General features: G+C 35.7%; 1 protein-coding gene across 3 annotated transcripts in view; it reads left to right on the forward strand.

Annotated features, from left to right (window-relative positions):
• LOC128656253 (neprilysin-like) overlaps positions 1-7170 on the forward strand; it is a 256431-nt gene extending 249261 nt beyond the window's left edge. For all 3 annotated transcript variants that reach the window (XM_053710068.1, XM_053710069.1, XM_053710070.1), the window contains 2 exons: positions 572-648; positions 4236-7170. In XM_053710068.1, coding sequence (XP_053566043.1) covers positions 572-648; positions 4236-4335 — 177 coding nt within the window. In that variant the 3' untranslated portion in view covers positions 4336-7170. The remainder of the gene's footprint in view (positions 1-571; positions 649-4235) is intronic.
• Positions 7171-23662: the final 16492 nt, after the last annotated feature.

Here is a 23662-nt window from a genome sequence, read left to right on the forward strand (position 1 = left end):
AGACAGGCACACACTAGACTACCACCTCCCTAATTTATTGCCTGACTTGATGGCCCTCATGTTAATCATTTTGTGATGCTCTTTCCGGATTGGCCAGGTGAAGTTGAAAATATGAATTTAAAAACCCATGTACATCATTGCAAATGAAGGAGCTCCTTTGTCAAACAATCTTGTTGGAGCTTTAAGCATCAAGTGAAGGAATAAACAAAAGTAAAGTCACTAATCAACATAAAAAAATTATATAAGTCACTAATCAACATAAAAAAATTATATAAGTCACTAATCAACAGAAAAAAATTATATAAGTCACTAATCAACAGAAAAAAATTATATTTGTTACATATTGAGTTCCATTTTCATTCGCCCAGTCAGTATGCCGCTGAATAGACGAATGAGACAATATTCACACGTAAACGTAATTGTCCAAAAACTAATGCACATGTCTAATAAATACACAGCGAGAGAGAGAGTGAGTGAGAGAGAAAAAAAATATTTATTCATATTACATCTAAACCACCATTTAGATATACCTGTACATGTATTGAAATTAATGTTTATTTAATTCCCATAGATTTGGTGTGCGACCTACACTCCGGAATACGCAGTCACTTCCATCACTGAGGATGAACATAGTCCAGGACAATTCAGGTCTGTTTGTTTTTTGTTTTTCCATCTTTAAAGGGACATTCCAGTCAAAATTTAAATGCACATAGATTTATTACATCTTTGAATAGAAACATATTTGCAATGTACATGTATTGGGAAAAATGCTTCTAGTAAAAGTTATCACTGTTTTAGTGTTAATATTTTTATCTGCACGTGCATGTGAAGCAAAACTAGATATTGTTACTGCCCCCACATTTTAAATAATATAGCTGCTCAGACCATCACTGGGACTTGTATCATATCAGCAATTAACAAATTGAGTAATTTCCAGGCTCTCTGCACAAGTGCTGTTTTAAAATGCTGGTGCACGGTGCATACTTAAATACACTTTTAAAATAGCTATAGCTTTTATTAGAAGCATTTTTGCTAATGCATGTATATTAGATAATTGCTTCTGTTCATTATTGAAATGCATCCATGTGGTTTCCAATTTAGGCTGGAATATCCCTTTAATTCAACAGATATAGCAAGGAAATATGTTCCATAAAGTTTGCGGTTAGTGATGTCCATCTTCTATTTTATTTGGAATAGTACATAAACACAAAACTTTCCAACAAGCAGGATTTAGATAAATAAATATATATAGGTTTTACCTAAAAAAAAGCAGTTACCCTCACCTGCATGTGGTGCCTTGTTTTTTATAATGATTCTAAAGTGATAATTAAAGGGACAGTCAACACCAACATTGTTATTGTTTAAAAAGATAGATAATGCCTTTGCTACCCATTTCCCTGCTTTGCACAACCAACATTGTTATATTAATATACTTTATAACCTTTAACCCTCTAAATGTCTGCCTGTTTTTAAGCCACTACAGACAGCCTCTTATCAAATGCTTTTTCTTTAGCTTTCCACAAGAGACTGCTAATCCATGTGGGCCATATAGATAACATTGTGTTCTATCTTGTGGAGTTGTGGCTGACACTGCACTAATTGGGTAAAATGCAAGTCAATATATAATAAATAAATAAATATGTGATCAAGGGGCTGTGAAATAGGCTTAGATACAAGGTAATCACTAGGGATGGGCGAATGGGTTTATATCCGAATTCGAATGTTAGAACGAATGTTATTGTAGAAATTCGATTTACATAATAGAATGTTGATAAGAACGAATATTCTTAAAAATTCGATTTTCGAATGTTATTTACAGTTTTCGAATGTCACATTCGAATTCGAATATTACATTTATAAAACACAATTGTAGACTAGAAACACTATTTTGAATGTCACATTCAAATTCGAATATTACATTTATAAAACACCGTATTAAACTAGAAATACTATTTCGAATTTGAATGTCACATTCGAATCAAATTTCACATTCAAATTTGAATATTACATTTATTAAGCACAGTTGCAAACTAGAAATACTATTTCGAATTTGAATGTGACATTCGAATTCGAATGTCACATTCGAATTCGAATATTACATTTAAAACACAGTATTAGACTAGAAATACTACTTCAAATTCGAATGTGACATTCGAATTCGAATGTCACATTCAAATTCGAATATTACATTTCGAAATTGAATGAATTACATAGCTAAACATTCTATTATTTGAACGAATATTTTCGAATTTTATTGAAAAATTCGAAAACGAAAATTCGAAAATATAATGTTAGAATGTTATATAAACATTAAAAATTCGAACGAATGTATCAAAATTCGTTTTAAATTTTGAATTTTTAGAAACATTTGCCCATCCCTAGTAATCACAGAGGTTAAAATTATATTAATATAACCATGTTGGTTGTGCTAAACTGGGGAATGGGTAATAAAGGAAATTTTCTATTGTTTTAATCAATAACAATTTTGGGGTTGACTGTACCTTTAACACTTAATTTATCATTGAGAGATACAGTATCTAGTAATAAATGTATAAAAAGAAATATATTTCTTATAACTGTGTTGCAACAAATACATGTTATAACCTGCGTAACATAATCTCTCCTTTAGAATTTCATTAAAGTGGTAAAATGCACTGCATCAAAATACTATTCTATCAACATTTTATCTCTTCCCCCACCACCAACACTACACTAAATGACAGCCCTATAACACTGTACATACTTCAATATCATACAAATTATCTGAGACAAAGCCATTCAAGGTGCTATTAGCGATATAACTGACATTGCTCTGGTATATACAATTATAAAGATTGCTCTCTTAGCAGTGTCAGTGCAGCAGGATGCACAGTCAGATCAGAGTATGAACAGTGAGTTCTTTATTAGCTCAATAATCAGATCATAAGAAGCTTGCACTCTATCAAGGCTGTGTGTGACAGTATACTATTTAATTAGGAAGCTGCACAACCATTATTTTGATAACCCATATTTATGTTCCCATAATTTTAAGAAATCAAAAAAATGAAAACAAAAGTCACGAAAAGAGCTACAAACCAGAGTAAGCCGATCTTATATTGGAGAGTATCGGGTTGAGTAGAAAATTGCAGAAGCACTCCTTTACAAAAATGATAGCTTCTTCATAAAGTAGACATCCCAAAGAGGCAATAAGGACAAATAATGTAAGGAGGGGACAACATTTTCTATTTTTTAAAGGAGGTATTAAAATTTAGAATTTAAGATTGTAGGATGATGGTGCATAGTAAATAGGGCATTAGTTAAGTGTATAAGCTTTGTGTATGTGAAAGGGAAATTAGCTATGGATTTGTATTGCCTATAAGAGATAGTAAGGAAAAGACGAAAAGTGCTTTAATGGGAATGTTCTTTCACTGAAGCAGCCTTTTAAAATGTTAATATAGTTTATTGCCTTAATAAATATAAAAAAATAGCCATTTAAATGTAAACTAATTTACCAGTATGAGTTGTGAGCTTCCTACTGGCACTCACTGACTTGGAGATACTTCCTACTAAAAATCAAGGAGCATTAGATGGAAGTGTCTATCAACCAATAAGCATTGCAGGAGGTGCCTATCAACCAATTAGCCTTACCAAGTGATTAGCAACCAATGAGCATTAAAAACACAATTTTTCTTTCATAATTCAGATAGAGCATATATTTTAAACAACTTTCCAAATTACATCTAATATCAATTTTGCTTCATTCTCTTGGTATCCTTTGAAGGATCTGCAATGCACTACTGGGAGCTAGCTGAACACATTGGCACGCCATTGACAAGAGGCATATATGTGCAACCCCCAATCAGCACCTAGATATCTTTTCAAAAAAGGATGCCAAGATAACTAAGCAAACTAGACAATAGAAACCAATTGAAAAGTTGTTTAAAATTGTATTCTCTATCTTAATCATGAACTAAAAATTTTAGGCTTCATGTTCCTTAAGTCGGACATAACTGTTTGACAGCATTAAGTTATTTAAAAAAGAGCGTGGTTAAATTATGCTCTCTCATATGGAAACAGATTCATTGAGCACAATGTTCCTTTAAAGAGTCAAAACCTTCTTCACATACTGTACTGGGATTTTATAACATGATAACAATTTACAATAAATATTCTAACAAAAATGTAATTATTGCCTAACAACAGCCATTGTTACACTGTCAAGAACATGGGTTTCACACTAATTAATTTCTTGGCAGGGTTATTGGGACTTTACAGAATACACAAGAGTTCTCAGATGCCTTCTCATGTCGCAGCAATGACAACATGAACCCCAAGCACAAATGCCGGGTGTGGTAATGTGCCAGCACTTCATACTAAAGGCTCAAGGATAACATTCAAAGCCTAGGGGGGAAAAAGAAAGATATGTAAAGATCACAACAGCAGAGAACAAAGTACACATTATTATGCCAAATGTTACAAAACTTATGTGTCTAAATCCTTAACCCTTTGGCTTCTAGAGAAGGCTGGAGGTTTTTTTTTTTTTTTTTTTGAAGCAAAGAGATTTTACAAGCCTGGTTTCTAGTTGACTCCGATTTAATTGAACCAACCACCAAAACAAAACACAATCAATATATTACTTAGAACTAATTACAATATTTGTAATTACCAATAGATTTACAAAAAAAAGTTTTTTTAAAACATTTATTTACTAAGAAATTTAATCTATTACATCACACAAGAACTCAGAACACGGTGACTTATTTCCCCTGTGTAAAGTGGACAAAAGCATTTGTTTTGCTTTTCTATGTTACCCTTTCCAAACATTACAGCATTTTTAATTCTAAAAAAATTGATAGATTTTCTGAATATTTAAATATGGATGAATTATGTCTCAATGACTAGAGTAGAAATCCTATTAAATGTTTTACTTTTAAATTATCTTTTATAATTAGATTTTTATGCTAAATCTACAAACTATTCCATTTAAGAACACACATTTTTAAGAATTTGTTTCTCAAGAGATTTTAAATAGATACCAGAGATTTGTTTAACTTACGTTTTCCGAAATCATTGTTTACATTTCTTTGTGAACATTTTATAAAACTTAGACATTGGGGTCGATTTATCAAGCTCCGTACGGAAACAGAAGTTCTGAAGCAGTTGCTCCATAACTTGTCCATCTGCTCTGAGATTGCGGACAGAAATCAACCCGATCGAATATGATCGGGTTGATTGACACCCTCTTGCCGAGAATCTGCAGGGGGCGGCATTACACCAGCAGTTCACAAGAACTGCTGGTGCAATGATAAATGCTAACAGCGTACATGATACGCTAAATTGTATCATGTCCGCTCGCACATTAATAAATATACCCCATTGTCTCTAGATGCTGAACAAAACACGAGAGATAGATTTAACCAATGAAATAAACAAACAAAATACACCAAAAAGAAGACAAAGAAAACTGGTAACTGAGAAACTCAGAAAGAAGAATAGAGAGAAATAGTAAGGAAGAATAGCTCAGCAGTACTGGTTTAGAGATAAGAGTATTAAAAAGCTTGTATAGAAGGAACAGAAGTAAGTGATAAATATTTACTATAATCTTCCTAAACAGTTGGATACTTAAAGGAACAGTGTACTGATAAATTTGTATCCCTTTAAAGGGATAGAAAAGTCAAACTTAAACTTGCATGATTCGGATAGAGCATATAATTTTAAGACACTTTTATTGGCACTTATATTTTTAAATGTGCTTTGTTATCTTAGTATCCCTTGTTGAAAAGGAGTAAGCACATATCCTACACGAGTGGGTGGTAGCTGCTGATTGGTGCCTGCACACATGTGTCTCTTGAGATTGACTAACTAGCTAACTGCCAATGTTCCTTCAGCAAAGGATAACAAGAGAGTGAAGCAAATTTGAAAACAAAAGTAAATTGGAAAGTTGATTAAAATTGTATGTTCTATCCAAATTATGAAAGATAATTTTGGAGTTTCCTGACCCTTTTAAGGTGTTTCCAATAATCAATCTTACACGCTGGAGTGTATTAAATTGTCTTTATTTCATCATGTAAAATAGACACTTTTACCTATTTAAACAATCACCTATATTGAAAATTTTAATACAGCAATAATGGGTATAGACAAGCTTTGTTAATAAGAGACAGCAGAAGAAACCATCCTCCCGGTGTGGAGTGGGAGAAAGAGAGAGAGAACCCAGCCTATATGTAAGGCATATCCTACAGCAATTATGAATACAATAAACTTTTATCAGCTGCTTGCCTGACTACATTTCCCCTTAAATAACAACTGACTAGTGTGGGATAGCTATAGCAGACAGTCCAGCATTGGTTCACACTAATACTAAATTATACCCATCTTGGTATTCTATTTTCATAACTGTTTTTTATTGTACTATACCAAACAGCACTGAATTGATTTTTAGCTTGTGTACATGCTTTTGAAATCATCCCTACAAAAAAGATAATATTTTATACATAAATAGTATGTTAGAATAGATTGTTAAATGGTGAAGCATCCACTCTAAGACACCGCATGTGCATTAATTTGATGTACACTTAAATGTTTAGCTAAAGACAATTGTTAGAATGTGTGTAAAAAGCTTAGATTATTTTTTATGGTAGATTTATACTTAAAAATAATTGTGCATTTTTTTTTACATCAACTTTAATACTTCATTAGTTGGGAACTGTTACTTTAGTGAATATTTGCACAAGATAACATTTTATATTATGTTAAAATGTAAAGGGGATAGAGTCATAGATTTTTTATCTCTATTTCCTATATACTTTTATTATATTTTATTGTCCGGTATGTTTACAATAAATCCCTTTTATTGTGAATAGTCTCCAATGAATAGTGAAGAATTTTTATTTTTTTATTTTTATCTGAAGCGTTACAATGTAAAAGATCTTGATAACCGTACCCAGTAAAAAGTCAGACAACTGCCAACATTTATTAAATTGTTCTTGTATGTGGTATATAATTTGAATGCAGTCATTTTTATGCAATAACCAAAAACATGACGTATATTTCAGTAAGGTGTCATCTGATATATAATATATTTATCTAACAAATGGATAGATTTCTCTTTGGAGTAGATTCTATGCAAGTTAAACTCCTTTAAAGTCTGAATTAACAAATTAATAGTTATAAAATGTTGTTAAACCTGTTCATTCTGTTACTATTTGAGTGCACTCTGTCTCACTGCTTCATTCAATGTAGAGTACAGATGCCGTTTCTTTTACTCTCAGGATGGACTGGGACCATATATAGACCCAGGCATTTAAAGCTGGTGCAGCCCAAATCAGTTAGACCTCTGTCTGCTATTTAGCCGGAATAGACCAGATCCCTCTTCCTGCACTACCTCTGCTTAACAGCCTGACAGAAAAAGCACTTTCCGCTTTATAAAATAGTTAGATTGCAACAGCTTTTATATTGTTACCCATGTTAAAAGACGGTGAGGCTTCTATATAGCAGCGAGGCCCACATAAAAGTCCGTCCCACAGGGCATTTTCCCTGTATGCCCTATGGCCAGTCCGGGCCTGATTCCTCACTGCTGTATGGTTGTTGTGCAGTTATGTGTTCTGTTTATGCCATAGGAAGTTAATTATTTTGTGCTCTAATTTGCTGCTCACACAGGACTTAATTGAAAAGGTAACACTTTACAAGGGCTGCAGATTTAGCATAAGGTATTTTATCAAGAGCTTGCCTAGTTAAAATGATGGTCATTATTTCCATACATTAGATTCAGCCTTCCAAAATTGTCAAAAAATATTTTGTCATTCATTGTTATAAGGCATTCCAACAATATTGTGCTATCACAGTCCTATCACAGATAGAATTAAGAAACACTGCATTACAATCAGCAATGTGACTTTGTTAAACTGCCCTTAAATACATACGCAATAAATCTATGTGTTTCTTACATTTGGATTAGCTAAGCAGTCAAAGAAACAATAAGTCAATGCCGAAGGAAAACATGACAACTAATTGGATCAATAGTCAGATAAACATTCAAGCAACATCATTTGTCACTTTCCTGTTAATACCTTAAGCCAACCACTAAAACCATGCTATAACTCGGCATCCAAATAAAAAGGGAAGTGCTAAACTGCTTAACTCTTTACTTGCCATTCAGGCTTTTTCAGCACAGAGGTACATAAAAAGGAAAAACAAACCATTGCACTTTGTACAATTTATAAACATTAGTCATAACTTTACAACTGCAACTTCTTTTATTACTGAGAACTTGTAAGATACAAAGAAAACATATTGGACATGGCACATTATTAAAATAAAGTATAACAATCTATAAAGTAGCTAATATTTACTCCAAACTAATCCCCAAATGTGCTCTTGTCTGGAGTTTAAATATCCAATAAAGTTATTTCCTTTCTATATTTCCACCCCTAGGTGGCAACCCTGCAGTGCCTTACTTTTTACACATATTGTACATTAGCTACCCTGACTAATATATACATCATGCAAAACTGAGTTTTCTGATGGATTCCAGTGCCTAATTCTTAAAACATAATGAAAACTTTTATGAACAACTTCACTGAGCACTTCTAACAGAGTAAATAGACTTTATTACAGCTCACATTTATTGTACAAGCAGAAACACACAGCAGCTTGGTAGCTATAAGACCAATGGAATTTATAACTGTAGAACAATATGCAAACAAGGAATATCATGAGGTTATAAAGGGCACAAATGATCACATGGTAAACTTAGTTTAGCTAGAACTATAGGCTTCATGTGGCTCACCAATATCCCTAGTTTATTTTACAATGTGGCTCATCTTGCTCCCAGTACTTTGGGCAAATTAGCTGAATTACTGTAAAACATTATTTCATGGATAAAAGAGGAAGCTGCCTGAAACAGAAGACAAAATCTTTTTTTTTTTCTTTTTTTTTATCAGCTACATGGTGGAGAAACCAAACAATAATTGAGGAACATTTGTAACAGTGCTTTCACTCCCTTTTTTCAGTATGAGGGATAAATATATTTGAAATGTAGAAAAGGCATTAAAACAGTAAATTTGGTTATTTTTTATTTTTTTATTTTTTTAATGTAAGATAATTTAATGCTCAAAAAATAGTTACATCAAAATAAATAAACAAAAGTATTCTAGCTACAGCTGCCCTACAAAAGAAACTATACATTACATGGTGCAGGCCAATAGGTAGCATTGAGCATCTTAGAGCTAGATCCTATGCAGCCTGCTTTAATGGCACTGCTGTAAAAAAGTCTAGAAACAGCAGGGTTCCTCATTTTAAAAACCCATAAAAACACACTCCTCTGCTGTTTGTCTGTAACCACTTATGTTGTTCCCTAAATAATAGTGTGTGCCAAAGGCTTGTGGCTATAATTACCCACTAGCAAATTAGTGTGTGCAAACCATTATACCACTGGTATCTAAATGCTAGAGTTCTAGTCTATTAACCCTTATAGCAGCTCTCCCAAAGCACCCTGCCCCCACTGCAACTTACACTAACCTTCCCCACAGTAAATGACCTAAACCACAGTGACCTAATTCCTCTCACTATAAATGATCCTATTGGCTGAACGGCTCCCATCGCTGTTATCCTAACTTTAGTCTTTTCTCTTTCACCATTGGTAGCACCTACAGTACATCCTGTAAATACATCAATCAAAATCCCCTACTAAAAGATAGACCACAAGATTCCTTAATGTTGCTTTTCCCTGAATTCCTTTTGTATAATCTATATTTTACAGTCTCTTCTGGCCAACTTCAACAGATTATCTTCCTCTTGATCCTGATCCATATAAGGGGGTGCTACAGTTTCACAATGAATTACCAGGGACCACTTAAACCCCACCCATAAATTCACAATCACATCACAGACTGCTTAGCCCTGCACACAGACCATCTTGACACAAGGCTAAGACCACTTAATTTCTCCATGTGCCTTCAAAACTCATCTTCCACCCTTAAAGGGGTATGAAAGCTATTTTTTTTTCTTTCATGATTAATATAGAACAAACAATTGTAAACAACTTTCAAATTTTCTTTCTTTTTTAAATGTGCCTTATTCTCTAAGTATACTTTGTTGAAGATTGCAGTAATGCCCAAATGGGAGCTAGCTAAGCACATTGGGTGAGCAAATGACAAAATGCATTTATGTGCAGCTACCAATCAGCAGCTAGTTCCCAGTAGAGTATTGCTGCTCCTGGGCCTACCTAGATATGCTTTTTAACAAAGGATGTAATCAGAATGAAGCAAATTAGATAATAGAAGAAGATTGGAAAGTTGTTTAAAATTTGTGTGCTCTGTCTGAATCATTTTTTGCTAAGTAGGCAGCGTCGTATTACTCAGGGAGTAAAAAGCTGTCCAGCTGTCCTGCTTATCAATTTATTTTGACCGTGTATATCTCCAAGTCCACAATAGTGCAGTAAATTCACAACCACCATATTAACAAATAGTATACTCGCATGGTTCAAATAAAGAATGCGTGTTTATTAAAACATTAGCAGGACGTCCACATAGTACAGCTTAAATAATTTATTAAAAGCAGAATAAAAAGCTTGTTACAAATTGTTTTATGTGCTTTTGAAAAAGGCTATGTATAGCTGAAACGCGTAGAGCTTTTTATTCTGCTTTTAATAAATTCTTTAACCTGTATCATGTGGATGTCCTTCTGATGTTTTAATAAACGCGCATTCTTCATTTGAACCCTGTGAGTATACTATTTGTTACTATGGTGGTTGTGAATTTACTGCACTATTGTGGACCTTTTATCTCTTCGAGGTATACACAGTTGAAAGAAATTGACGAGCAGGACAACTGGACAGCTTTTTACTCCCTGAGTGATACGGCGCCATCTACTTTGCAAGACACATTCTATTATACGGTTTGGGAGAACTGAGGCTGACTGCAACCACTTAAAAGGGAAGCGCTCTAACACCGGTTTTTACTTTATTGCCATATATCTACTTCTGTCTGAATCATGAAATAAAAGTTATCTCGGGTTTCATGTCCCTTAAAAAAACAAAGAACAAACATGTTCATGTTGGGGAGGCTTGATACAATACAAAATAAATCAAATAATGTTATAAAGAAAGACAATCATAAGTGCCTTTTATTCTTTGTGTATATATATATACATACTTTGCTAAAATTGTGCCTATCAGAACCTAAACACATTTTACACTTTGAGCTACAATTTCTGTACTTTTTCTATCATTGTGATCACTGTGATTTTAGATATACTGTACGTTTTGTGTTAATCTGTGTGTGACAGTCCGTTTTAGAAGCATCACAAACGCTTAAAACATTATATACTATAAATATTTCCAAACATTTGTCATTTTTTATTTGGCTGTGTCTCATGTAGAGTATATTTAGCAAAAAATATATTAAACAGATTTGTTAAATGCTACTTAATGTCTGTATTTTAGGGTGAAATCTCACAGGAAGCATAAAATGTTGCAAACATATTTTGTATCTTTTCCAGATGTCAACAAGGAGAATATGTACAGAATATGTTAACTGTTTTACAGTACAACATTTTAGAGAGTAAATTATAAATCAGCAGAAAGACATAATTCCATCATGTGATGCAGTTATAGTTCTACGCTTTTTTTTCTTTTTTCTTGTGTTGCTTTTCTGTCATTTTGCTGCAAAATTTGAATATAGTTTCTAATCTTGCTTTAAAGGGACATTGTAGTCAATATTTTTTCTTAATCTTAAAGGGATACTGTACCCAAAAAAAATATTTTGTAATTCAGAAAGAGCATGCAATTTTAAGCAACTTTCTAATTTACTCCTATTATCAATTTTTCTTCGTTCTCTTGCTATCATTATTTGAAAAAGAAGGCGTCTAAGTTTTTTTTTTTTGGTTTCAGTACTTTGGACAACACTTTTTTATTGGTGGATGAATTTATCAACCAATCAGCAAGGACAACCCAGGTTGTTCACCAAAAATGGGCCGGCATCTAAACTTACATTCTTGCATTTCAAATAAAGATACTAAGAGAAAGGAGAAAATTTGATAATAGGAGTAAATTATAAAGTTGCTTAAAATTTCATGCTCAATCTGAATCACGAAAGAAAATTTTTGGGTACAGTGTCCCTTTAAAGATGGCATTTCATGTTGTTGTTTTTTTTATTTTATCTTTTTTGTTAAAGGGATGTTGCCGTCAAAGTTTTTCATTATCTAATTCAAAAGAGGGAACTACATAATCCATTATAGTTCTATTTTTTTTCAATGCTTGTTACCGTCCTAAATAATACAACATTATTTTTCTTTCTCTGTCTGGCTTACAGAGGAGTTCCCCTCTCAACCAATATAGCTGTGGGAATCAGCTTTATTAGTCAGTGAGCATTAATAGAAAGGACAATACTGATATGTATTAGTTTCCATTTAAAGTGCCATAATATTTAAAAAATATACACATGTAATTTTAAGAGTATTGACCCTACCCTACTGTGCGTTTAACACCTGCAAGGGGTTAAGATGACGGAGCACTGCTGGCCCCCAGTGGAAATCGCTGTTGATCCAATCAGTAGAGCTAGCTGCATATCTAAATCTCGCCACTAGCACTGCTGTTTGGAATTAGTGGCATTTTCTGCTCTGGACCAGCAGTACTCTGCAGGTCCCGGGCAGCACTTCTACTGTGTTTAACTACTTTGCAGGGCTAAACACGCAGTACAGTAGTTTCAATAGTCTAAAAATGACATGCTATAACAAATTAGAACACATACGTTTTTGACCATTATGGCCCTATAACTTTTGCAAAGCATTATTTAACCTTTTTCTACACTAGAAAAAAGAATTGAGCATAATGTCCCTTTAAAAAAAAACAAGAACAACAAACAAACCAATACAATAGCAAACCAAACTTCCAAATAACATAATACAATTATAGGTAGTAATGTGAATTAGATAACCTTTAGAATGTCTGCTTTTTAAAACAGTGATGGCCAACACATGGGGGCCACATATCAATATTTTAGAAGTCATAAGAGCAATATATAAATTTATGGCTATCAAATTCACAAATTATATATTTCCAAACATTATCCAGTGGCACAGTGCCAGATTTAGGTAAGGTTGCCGGGTAATCTCTTCTGTTTTCCCCTACGGTTGGCTTTTTTGAATTATAGCCACCTTGTTTGCACACCCACCAAAAGTCTTCAAAGCACACATTTTTAGTTCTGCTTCCACATCGCTAAAAACTAGTGCAACAGGATGCATGCGGCCCGGAGGCCACCAATTGGCCATCCCTGTTTTAAAGTATGAAAAAGATTTGGTTTTATGTATAATGGAAAAATACATGGTGATTTTAATAAATGTATTTTACTTTTGATGAATGACCTGATATTGTTTCATGTTTTCTTGTTTTTAATAAAAGTTTTTTTGTAATACAAAATGTATCATTTTCTACTGTGAAGTCGTATTTTCTGTATAGCAAAAAATAAATAAAGATTGGAGTCACAAGGTGCTACAGGAGAATGAGGTGTTTACTTTTAATATATTATATATTTTAATTTTGTCTTCCTTTTAGCAGGTAACTTTTCTTCCTCTCTCACCTACCACAAACAATAGATATGTGTGTATCCAAATTGACAACTGCCTTCATTAGTATTATTCACTATTGCTGTCTCTCTTACTATTTATCTATATCTAACTTTATTTTTTTACCCATCACATGATCTTTTAGTCTTGCTCTCTAATTAACTGTTTTGTTTTTTCAAATATTAATTTAATTATCTTGTCATCTATATTCTTATGGGTATCATTCTTTGTCTTGGTGCATCTCTCTCTCTATCTATTTATCTATCTATCTATCTATCTATCTATCTCTCTCTCTCTCTCTCTCTCTTATATATATATATATATATATATATACACATATATATATATATATATATATATATATACACATTTCTCCCTCTCTTTTTTAATACGCACAGTGAGTATTCTATATTTATATATTAAAGAAATGGTAAATCCAAGGGGGTCTACAGTATCAAAAACTGCAGACAGATCAAAGAGGATAAGCAGAAAGAAGAGGCCTTTCGATTTTGCTGTAATTTTGCTACTTTGTTAGATCAATTTTAAACAGCTTCCCAATATACTTCTATTATCTAATTTGCTTAGTTGTTTTGTGTCCTTTGTTGAAAAACATACCTAGGTAGGCGTAGGGGCTGGGTGCAAGGTGCTGATATATGCCTAATTTCATTGGCTTACCGATGTGTTCAGCTAACTCCCAGTAGTGCATTGCTGCTCTTTCAATAAAGGATATCAAGAAAATGAAACACTCCATAACAGGAGTAAAATGGAAAATTGCTTAAAAATGTACGTTCTATCTGAATCGTAAAAAAAAAAATTGGTTTCATGTCCCTTTAAGCCATGATGTGACTATTTAAAAAATATATTCTAAACAAATATTCAGCAATGTTTTCCTCAATCTGTTGAACAAATATTATCTCTTTTTTTTTTTTTATTAAATACAACCATTTCACTCTCATTTTGGATCCGATGATTGAAAGCTCTAATGAGATTTTCTAAGAAGATTCATCGGTACTGTGAGGTTGCTTAAAGAATTCTGGGCTAGATTACAAGTTAGGTGTTATTTTTATTGTGCACCTGTAAAGGGGAAGATTTGTCGTTTACGGGCGCCCGTTAAATAACCAGCCATTACAAGTGGCTGGTAAAAGTGACCGCAAGCTTGTGGTTTGACTTTGCACTAGGCACAATTAACCAGAGGTCAGACCTCTCGTTATATTTTTTTCCCCAAATTGACCCCCCCCCGAAATAAAGTACTTTACAATAGAAAATAAATATGTTTATAGGGGTTAAAGTGAGGGTATGTGTGGTGTTTGAAAAAAACAAAAACGGCACCAAAAGTTCATGGTGGTCAATGGGGGGCTGTGTTTTCTCTATAAATATATACTGTATTTATAAGCTTATATACATATATATTTATGCATTAATGTGTGTATATTCACAAATAAACACATACATATATATGTATATAAGCATTTATTGTACATTTATATTTATTTTTTTGACCTCTGCACTGTGCTAGGTTGTTTGCCCTGGCTGCCAGCGTGAAAACGAGGCTCCCATTGGAGCCTATGGAAGCGCGCTCTCGTGTGTGCTTGCTTGCGGGAATGTGAACATGAGGTTGTGTTCGTATTGCTAGCACTTGTACTAGCGCACATTTACTTGCGTTGGTATTACTGAGTAGAGCATAAATATTGCGTAAGCGTAAGAACAATATTGTGCTCCACTCAAAATCTAGCTCTTTATAAAGGCAAATTTTAGCTTGAGAGCTGAATATCTCACTGTGCAGGTTCTGCATGTGAAGGAGACTCATACTTTGCAATTTAATACTCAAAAAATCAATTAAAGATTGTGAGTGCTTTCTCTCCATGCTGGCAATTTTTTATTATTTGGCCCTTTGTAAAGATAAGTAAAATAAACCTTTTTGAAATCCTCTGTACGAAGAAACTCGCATATGTTTTCCCCTAATTCTCTATATTTAAATAATATTCCAAGGGTACATTACCCCAGTCCAAATGTGTATGCTGAGGCTTTAAAATAACTCATGGGTGACATAACACCTGAGAATCTTATTTATTTTTGTTTATCACCTGCAGTAATAGACTTTCTTCATTGCTGCTATCTCTAGAGATTCTGTTTTTCTACCTAAGTATAGTGATGTTGTGAACTTAAAAATTTCGGTTCGCGAACGGCGGACTCGAACTTCCGGTATTGTTCGCGAACCGGCATCACAGTGACAGAGCAAACTCCAAGTGTAACGCACCGCAAACAGTCGATTTGCACAACCACGAGATAGATAGATTTGATAGATAGATACATAGATTACATAGCTCAATCGATGCAATATACATATGATTGATACAAATTACATAGATCAATAGATGCAATATACATTTGATAGATGCGAATTACATAGATCAATAGATGCAATATTCATTTGATAGATACGAATGTTATCGATCCAAAGATGCAATATACATTTGATAGATATGAATTACATCAACCAAAATATGTAATATACATTTTATAGATACGAATTACATCGATCAATAGATGCAATCTACATTTGATAGATATGTTTGATAGTTAGATCGATTTGATAGATAAATAGATAGATTTGAAAAATATATAATTTCCCTGACAGAGTATAACAATAAGACATGCGGTCTGTGACCCGTGGTGTGTTAAGTAGTACTATTCTTAGCAGTTTAGTACAACCTGTTACTCCCCCTATCGGGGGAGGTCTATATGGCCTGCATTTTTGGAACCGGGAGATGGAAGAAGATGATTGGTCTGTCCTCCTACTTCAAATTTGTCAAAAACACAAGTGGCTGTCTCAAAACAGTCCGGACACAAGATAAATAGATAGATAGGATAGATAGATATACATAGATTGATAGTTAGATAGAATCGATAGAAGAGAAATAGATAGATTTGTTAGATATATAATTACCCTGACAAAGTATAATAATTAAACATGCGGTCTGGGATCCATGGTAACTAGGTTGTGTTAAGTAGTACTATTCTTAGCACTTTCAGCCCTGTAACTCCTCCTATCGGTGGAGGTCTATATGGCGTGTATGATTACCCTGACAAAGTATAACAACAAGACACGCGGTCTGGGACCCATGGTAATTAGGTTGTGTTAAGTAAAACTTTTCTTAGCACTTTAATCCCTCTTACTCCCCCTTTCGGTGGAGTTCTATATGGCCTGCATGATTACCCTGATAAAGTATAACAACAAAACATCTGGTCAGGGACCCATGTTAACTAGGTTGTGTTAAGTAGTACTATTCTTAGAACTGTAATCCCTGTTACTCCCCCTATCAAGGGAGGTCTATATGGCCTGCATGATTACCCTGACAAAGTATAATAATTAAACATGCAGTCATGGACCTATGGTAACTAGGTTGTGTTAAGTAGTACTATTCTTAGCACTTTAATCCCTGTTACTCCCCCTATCGGGGGAGGTCTATATGGCGTGCCTGATTATCCTGGCAAAATATAACAACAACACATGCGGTCTGTGAACCACTGTTAACTAGGTTGTGTTAATTTGTACTATTCTTAGCACTTTAATCCCTGTTCCTCCCCCTATCGGGGGCAGTCTATATGGCCTGGCTGATTATCCTGGCAAAATCTAATAACAAGACATGCGGTCTGGGAACCACTGTTAATGTTAACTAGGTTGTGTTAAGTTGTACTATTCTTTGCACTTTAACCCCTGTTACTTCCCCTATCAAGGGAGGTCTATATGGCCTGCATGATTACCCTGACAAAGTATAACAACAAAACATGTGGTCTGGGACCCATGGTGGTACTGGTATAACTAGGTTTTCTTAAATATTACTATTCTTCGCAGTTTAATCCCTGTGATTGGTCTGTCCTCCTACTTCAAATTTGTCCAAAACACAAGTGGCTGTCTCAAAACAGTCCGGACAGAAGATAGATAGATAGATAGATAGATAGATAGATAGATAGATAGGATAGATAGATATACATAAATTGATAGTTAGATAGAATCGATAGAAGAGAAATAGATTGATTTGTTAAATATATAACTACCCTGACAAAGTATAATAATTAAACATGCGGTCTGTGACCCATGGTAACTAGGTTGTGTAAAGTAGTCCTATTCTTAGCACTTTCATCCCTGTAACTCCTCCTATCGGGGGAGGTCTATATGGCCTGCATTATTACCCTGACAAAGTATAACAACAAGACACGTGGTCTGGGACCCATGGTAACTAGGTTGTGTTAAGTAGTACTTTTCAAAGCACTTTAATCCCTGTTACTCCCCCTATCGGGGGAGGTCTATATGACCTGCATGATTACCCTGACAAACTATAATAACAAAACATGTGGTCTGGGACCCATGGTGGTTCTGGTATAACTAGGTTTTCTTAAGTATTACTATTCTTCCCAGTTTAATCCCTGTGATTGGTCTGTCCTCCTACTTCAAATTTGTCCAAAACACAAGTGGCTGTCTCAAAACAGTCCGGACAGAAGATAGATAGATAGATAGATAGATAGATAGGATAGATAGATATACATAGATTGATAGTTAGATAGAATCGACAGAAGAGAAATAGATAGATTTGTTAGATATATAATTACCCTGACAAAGTATAATAATTAAACATGCGGTCTGGGACCCATGGTAACTAGGTTGTGTTAAGTAGTACTATTCTTAGCACTTTAATCCCTGTTACTCCCCCTATCGGGGGAGGTGTATATGGCCTGCATGATTATCCTGAAAAAATATAATAATAAGACATGCGGTCTGGGACCCATGGTAACTAGGTTGTGTTAAGTAGTACTATTCTTAGCACTTTCAGCCCTGTAACTCCTCCTATCGGTGGAGGTCTATATGGCGTGTATGATTACCCTGACAAAGTATAACAACAAGACACGCGGTCTGGGACCCATGGTAATTAGGTTGTGTTAAGTAAAACTTTTCTTAGCACTTTAATCCCTCTTACTCCCCCTTTCGGTGGAGTTCTATATGGCCTGCATGATTACCCTGATAAAGTATAACAGCAAAACATCTGGTCAGGGACCCATGTTAACTAGGTTGTGTTAAGTAGTACTATTCTTAGAACTGTAATCCCTGTTACTCCCCCTATCAAGGGAGGTCTATATGGCCTGCATGATTACCCTGACAAAGTATAATAATTAAACATGCAGTCATGGACCCATGGTAACTAGGTTGTGTTAAGTAGTACTATTCTTAGCACTTTAATCCCTGTTACTCCCCCTATCGGGGGAGGTCTATATGGCGTGCCTGATTATCCTGGCAAAATATAACAACAACACATGCGGTCTGTGAACCACTGTTAACTAGGTTGTGTTAATTTGTACTATTCTTAGCACTTTAATCCCTGTTCCTCCCCCTATCGGGGGCAGTCTATATGGCCTGGCTGATTATCCTGGCAAAATCTAATAACAAGACATGCGGTCTGGGAACCACTGTTAATGTTAACTAGGTTGTGTTAAGTTGTACTATTCTTTGCACTTTAACCCCTGTTACTTCCCCTATCAAGGGAGGTCTATATGGCCTGCATGATTACCCTGACAAAGTATAACAACAAAACATGTGGTCTGGGACCCATGGTGGTACTGGTATAACTAGGTTGTGTTATGGGACCCATGGTAACTAGGTTGTGTTAAGTAGTACTGTCCTTAGCATTTTAATACCTGTTACTCATCCTATCGGGGGAGGTCTATATGGCCTGCATGTTTACCCTTACAAAATATAATAACAAGACATGCGGTCTGTGACCCATGGTAACTAGGTTGTGTTAAGTAGTACTGTTCTTAGCATTTTAATACCTGTTACTCACCCTATCGGGGGAGGTCTATATGGCCTGCATGATTACCCTAACAAAATATAATAATAAGACATATGCTCTGTGACCCATGTTAAGTTTGTGTTAAGTAGTACTGTTCTTAGCATTTCAATAACTGTTACTCACCCTATCGGAGGAGGTCTACATGGCCTGCATGATTACCCTTAGAAAATATAATAACAAGACATGCGGTCTGTGACCCATGGTAACTAGGTTGTGTTAAGTAGTACTGTTCTTAGCATTTTAATACCTGTTACTCACCCTATCGGGGGAGGTCTATATGGCCTGCATGATTAGCCGAACTAAGACCCATGGCTAACTCTGTTGTGTTAAGTAGTACTATTCTTAGCACTTTCATCCCTGTAACTTCAAGGCCTCTCGGGGGTGGTCTACATGGCCATCATGATTAACCTAACAAAGTACAACAATAAAACCTTGGCTCTTGAAAGCCCGTTAATTGGCTGTATTTTGGTAGTGCTGTTCTTATTAGTTTAATACCTGTTACAACACCGAATGGTGGGAGGTCTATATGGCCTGCATGATTAGCCGCACCCGACCAAAAAAAAAGCCATGCGGTCTTGGACTAAGACCCATGGCTAACTCGGTTGTTTAAAGTAGTACTATTCTTAGCACTTTCATCCCTGTAACTTCAAGGCCTCTCGGGGGTGGTCTACATGGCCATCATGTTTAGCCTAACATAGTACAACAATAAAACCTTGGCTCTTCAAACCCTGTTAATTGGCTTTATTATGCTAGTACTGTTCTTATTAGTTTAATACCTGTTACAACACCGAATGGTGGGAGGTCTATATGGCCTGCATGATTAGCCGCACCCAACCAAAAAAAAAGCCATGCGGTCTTGGACTAAGACCCATGGCTAACTCGGTTGTGTAAAGTAGTACTATTCTTAGCACTTTCATCCCTGTTACTTCAAGGCCTCTCGGGGGTGGTCTACATGGCCATCATGTTTAGCCTAACATAGTACAACAATAAAACCTTGGCTCTTCAAAGCCTGTTAATTGGCTTTATTTTGGTAGTACTGTTTTTATTAGTTTAATACCTGTTACAACACCGAATGGTGGGAGGTCTATATGGCCTGCATGATTTGCCGCACCCAACCAAAAAAAAAGCCATGCGGTCTTGGACTAAGACCCATGGCTAACTCGGTTGTTTAAAGTAGTACTGTTCTTAGCACTTTCATCCCTGTAACTTCAAGGCCTCTTGGGGGTGGTCTACATGGCCATCATGATTACCTTAACAAAATATAACAATAAGACATGCGGTGTGGGACCATGGTAACTAGGTTTTGTTTTAAGCAGTACTATTCTTATTAGTTTAATACCTGTTACAACACCGAATGGTGGGAGGTCTATATGGCCTGCATGATTAGCCGCACCCAACCAAAAAAAAAGCCATGCGGTCTTGGACTAACACCCATGGCAAACTCGGTTGTGTAAAGTAGTACTATTCTTAGCACTTTCATCCCTGTTACTTCAAGGCCTCTCGGGGGTGGTCTACATGGCCATCATGTTTAGCCTAACATAGTACAACAATAAAACCTTGGCTCTTCAAAGCCTGTTAATTGGCTTTATTTTGGTAGTACTGTTCTTATTAGTTTAATTTCTGTTACAACACCGAATGGTGGGAGGTCTATATGGCCTGCATGATTAGCCACTCCAAACCAAAAAAAAAAGGCATGCGGTCTTGGGCTAAGACCCATGGCTAACTTGGTTGTTTAAAGTAGTACTATTCTTAGCACTTTCATCCCTGTTACTTCCAGGCCTCTTGGGGTTGGTCTACATTGCCATCATGTTTAGCCTAACATAGTACAACAATAAAACCTTGGCTCTTCAAAGCCTGTTAATTGGCTTTATTTTGGTAGTACTGTTCTTATTAGTTTAATACCTGTTAAAACACCGAATGGTGGGAGGTCTATATGGCCTGCATGATAAGCCGCACCAAACCAAAAAAAAGGCATGCGGTCTTGGACTAAGACACATGGCTAACTCGGTTGTGTAAATTAGTACTATTCTTAGCACTTTAATCCCTGTTACTTCCAGGCCTCTCTGGGGTGGTCTACATGGCCATCATGATTACCCTCACCAAAATATAATAACAAGACGTGCAAAATCGAGTATACCAGTTGCAGGCAGAGGTTCTGACCCTGCATTATGGCTGCACCTCTCCCTAATAGAGGCATCCGTTACAGAGTCTGTGGGCATGTATGCAAAGAGATGGCCTGCCTAAAAGGAGCAGCAAGGCAGTACAGGTCGTTCTCCTTCAGCCGTTTTATACGATGGCCCACGAACCTCAACAGCCACAACAGCAGGAAACACCACCTATGCCATCCTTTTGAACAATAGAGTACAGGTATGGCATTGATTTTAGGAACACAGAGATAATTTTTAGGAACCGTGAAATTGAACTAAAAACCATGCTTAGACACCCAGTACAGTACAGGTCATTCGCCTTCGACATTTTTATAAGAGGATCCCGGACCCTCAACAAAAACAACAGCAGGAAAGAGGCATATGGCATCCTTTTGAACAAAAGAGTACAGGTAAGGCATTGATTTTAGAAACCCAGAGATAATTTTTAGGAAACGGGAAATAGAATAAAACATTGATTGGACACCCAGTACACTTCTTTCTCCTTCTGCCTTTTAATAAGAGGGTCCAGGACCCTCAACAGAAACAACAGCAGGAAATAGGACATATGGCATCCTTTTGAACAATAGATTACAGGTAAGGCATTGATTTTAGAAACCCGGAGATAATTTGTTGGAACCGTGAAATTGAACCAAAAAAAATGATTGGACACCCAGTACGCTTCTTTCTTCTTCAGCCTTTTTATAAGAGGCTCCAGGACCCTCAACAAAAACAACAGCAGGAAAGAGGACATATGGCATCCTTTGGAACAATAGAGTACAGGTAAGACATTGATTTTAGAAACCCGGAGATAATTTTTAGGAAACAGGAAATAGAAAAAAACATTGATTGGACACCCAGTACACTTCTTTCTCCTTCATCCTTTTTCTAAGAGGGTCCCGGACCCTCTACAAAAACAACAGCAGGAAAGAGGACATATGGCATCCTTTTGAACAATAGAGTACAGGTAAGGCATTGATTTTAGAAACCCAGAGATAATTTTTAGGAAACGAGAAATAGAAAAAAACATTGTTTGGTCACCCAGCACACTTCTTTCTCCTTCAGCCTTTTTATAAGAGGGTCCAGGACCCTCAACAGAAACAACAGCAGGAAAGAGGACATTTTGCATCCTTTTGAACAATAGATTACAGGTAAGGCATTGATTTTAGAAACCCGGAGATAATTTGTTGGAACCGGGAAATTGAACCAAAAAAATTATTGGACACCCAGTACACTTCTTTCTTCTTCAGCCTTTTTTATAAGAGGCTCCAGGACCCTCAACAGAAACAACAGCTGGAAAGCGGACATTTTGCATCCTTTTGAACAATAGAGTACAAGTACGGCATTGATTTTAGAAACCCAGAGATAATTTTTTTGATCTGTGAAATTGGCCAAAAAACCATGCTTGGACACCCAGTACAGGTCGTTCTCCTTCAGCCTTTTTATAAGAGGGTCCAGCACCCTCAACAGAAACAACTGCAGGAAACACCACATATGCCATCCTTTTGCACAATAGAGTACAGGTATGGCATCCATTTTAGAAACCCGGAGATAATTTTTAGGAACCGGGAGATGGAAAAAGATGCTTGGACAACCAGTACACTTTGTTCTCCTTCACCCTTTTAATAAGATGGCCCACGAACCTCAACAGGCACAACAGCATGAAACACCACATATGCCATCATTTTGCACAATCAAATACAGGTATGGCATTGATTTGAGGAACCCGGAGATAATTGAGAGGAAGCGGGAACATTTTACAAAAATAGTGCTTGGACACCCATTACAGGTCGTTCTCCTTCAGCCTTTTTATACCATGGGCCACGACCCTCAACAGGCACAACAGCATGAAACACCACATATGCCACCCTTTTGCACAATAAACTACAGGTATGGCATAGATGGAACCCGGAAATAATTTAGAGCAACCAAGAGACGGATAAAGATGCTTGGTCGGTCCTCCTCCTTCAAATTTGGGGCACTGAGCGTGCAATTTAATGGTCCACCAGATATGAGTGGTGTGCTAAGTTGTACTATTCTTAACAGTTTAATCACTGTTATGTGCCTTATTTTTTGCTTTGAGTTTTGTAGCCACAGAGCAGCAGCAGAGGCCAGAAAAATTAGGCATGT

Source organism: Bombina bombina, chromosome 4 (assembly GCF_027579735.1).
Source record: "Bombina bombina isolate aBomBom1 chromosome 4, aBomBom1.pri, whole genome shotgun sequence".
NCBI lineage: Eukaryota > Metazoa > Chordata > Amphibia > Anura > Bombinatoridae > Bombina > Bombina bombina.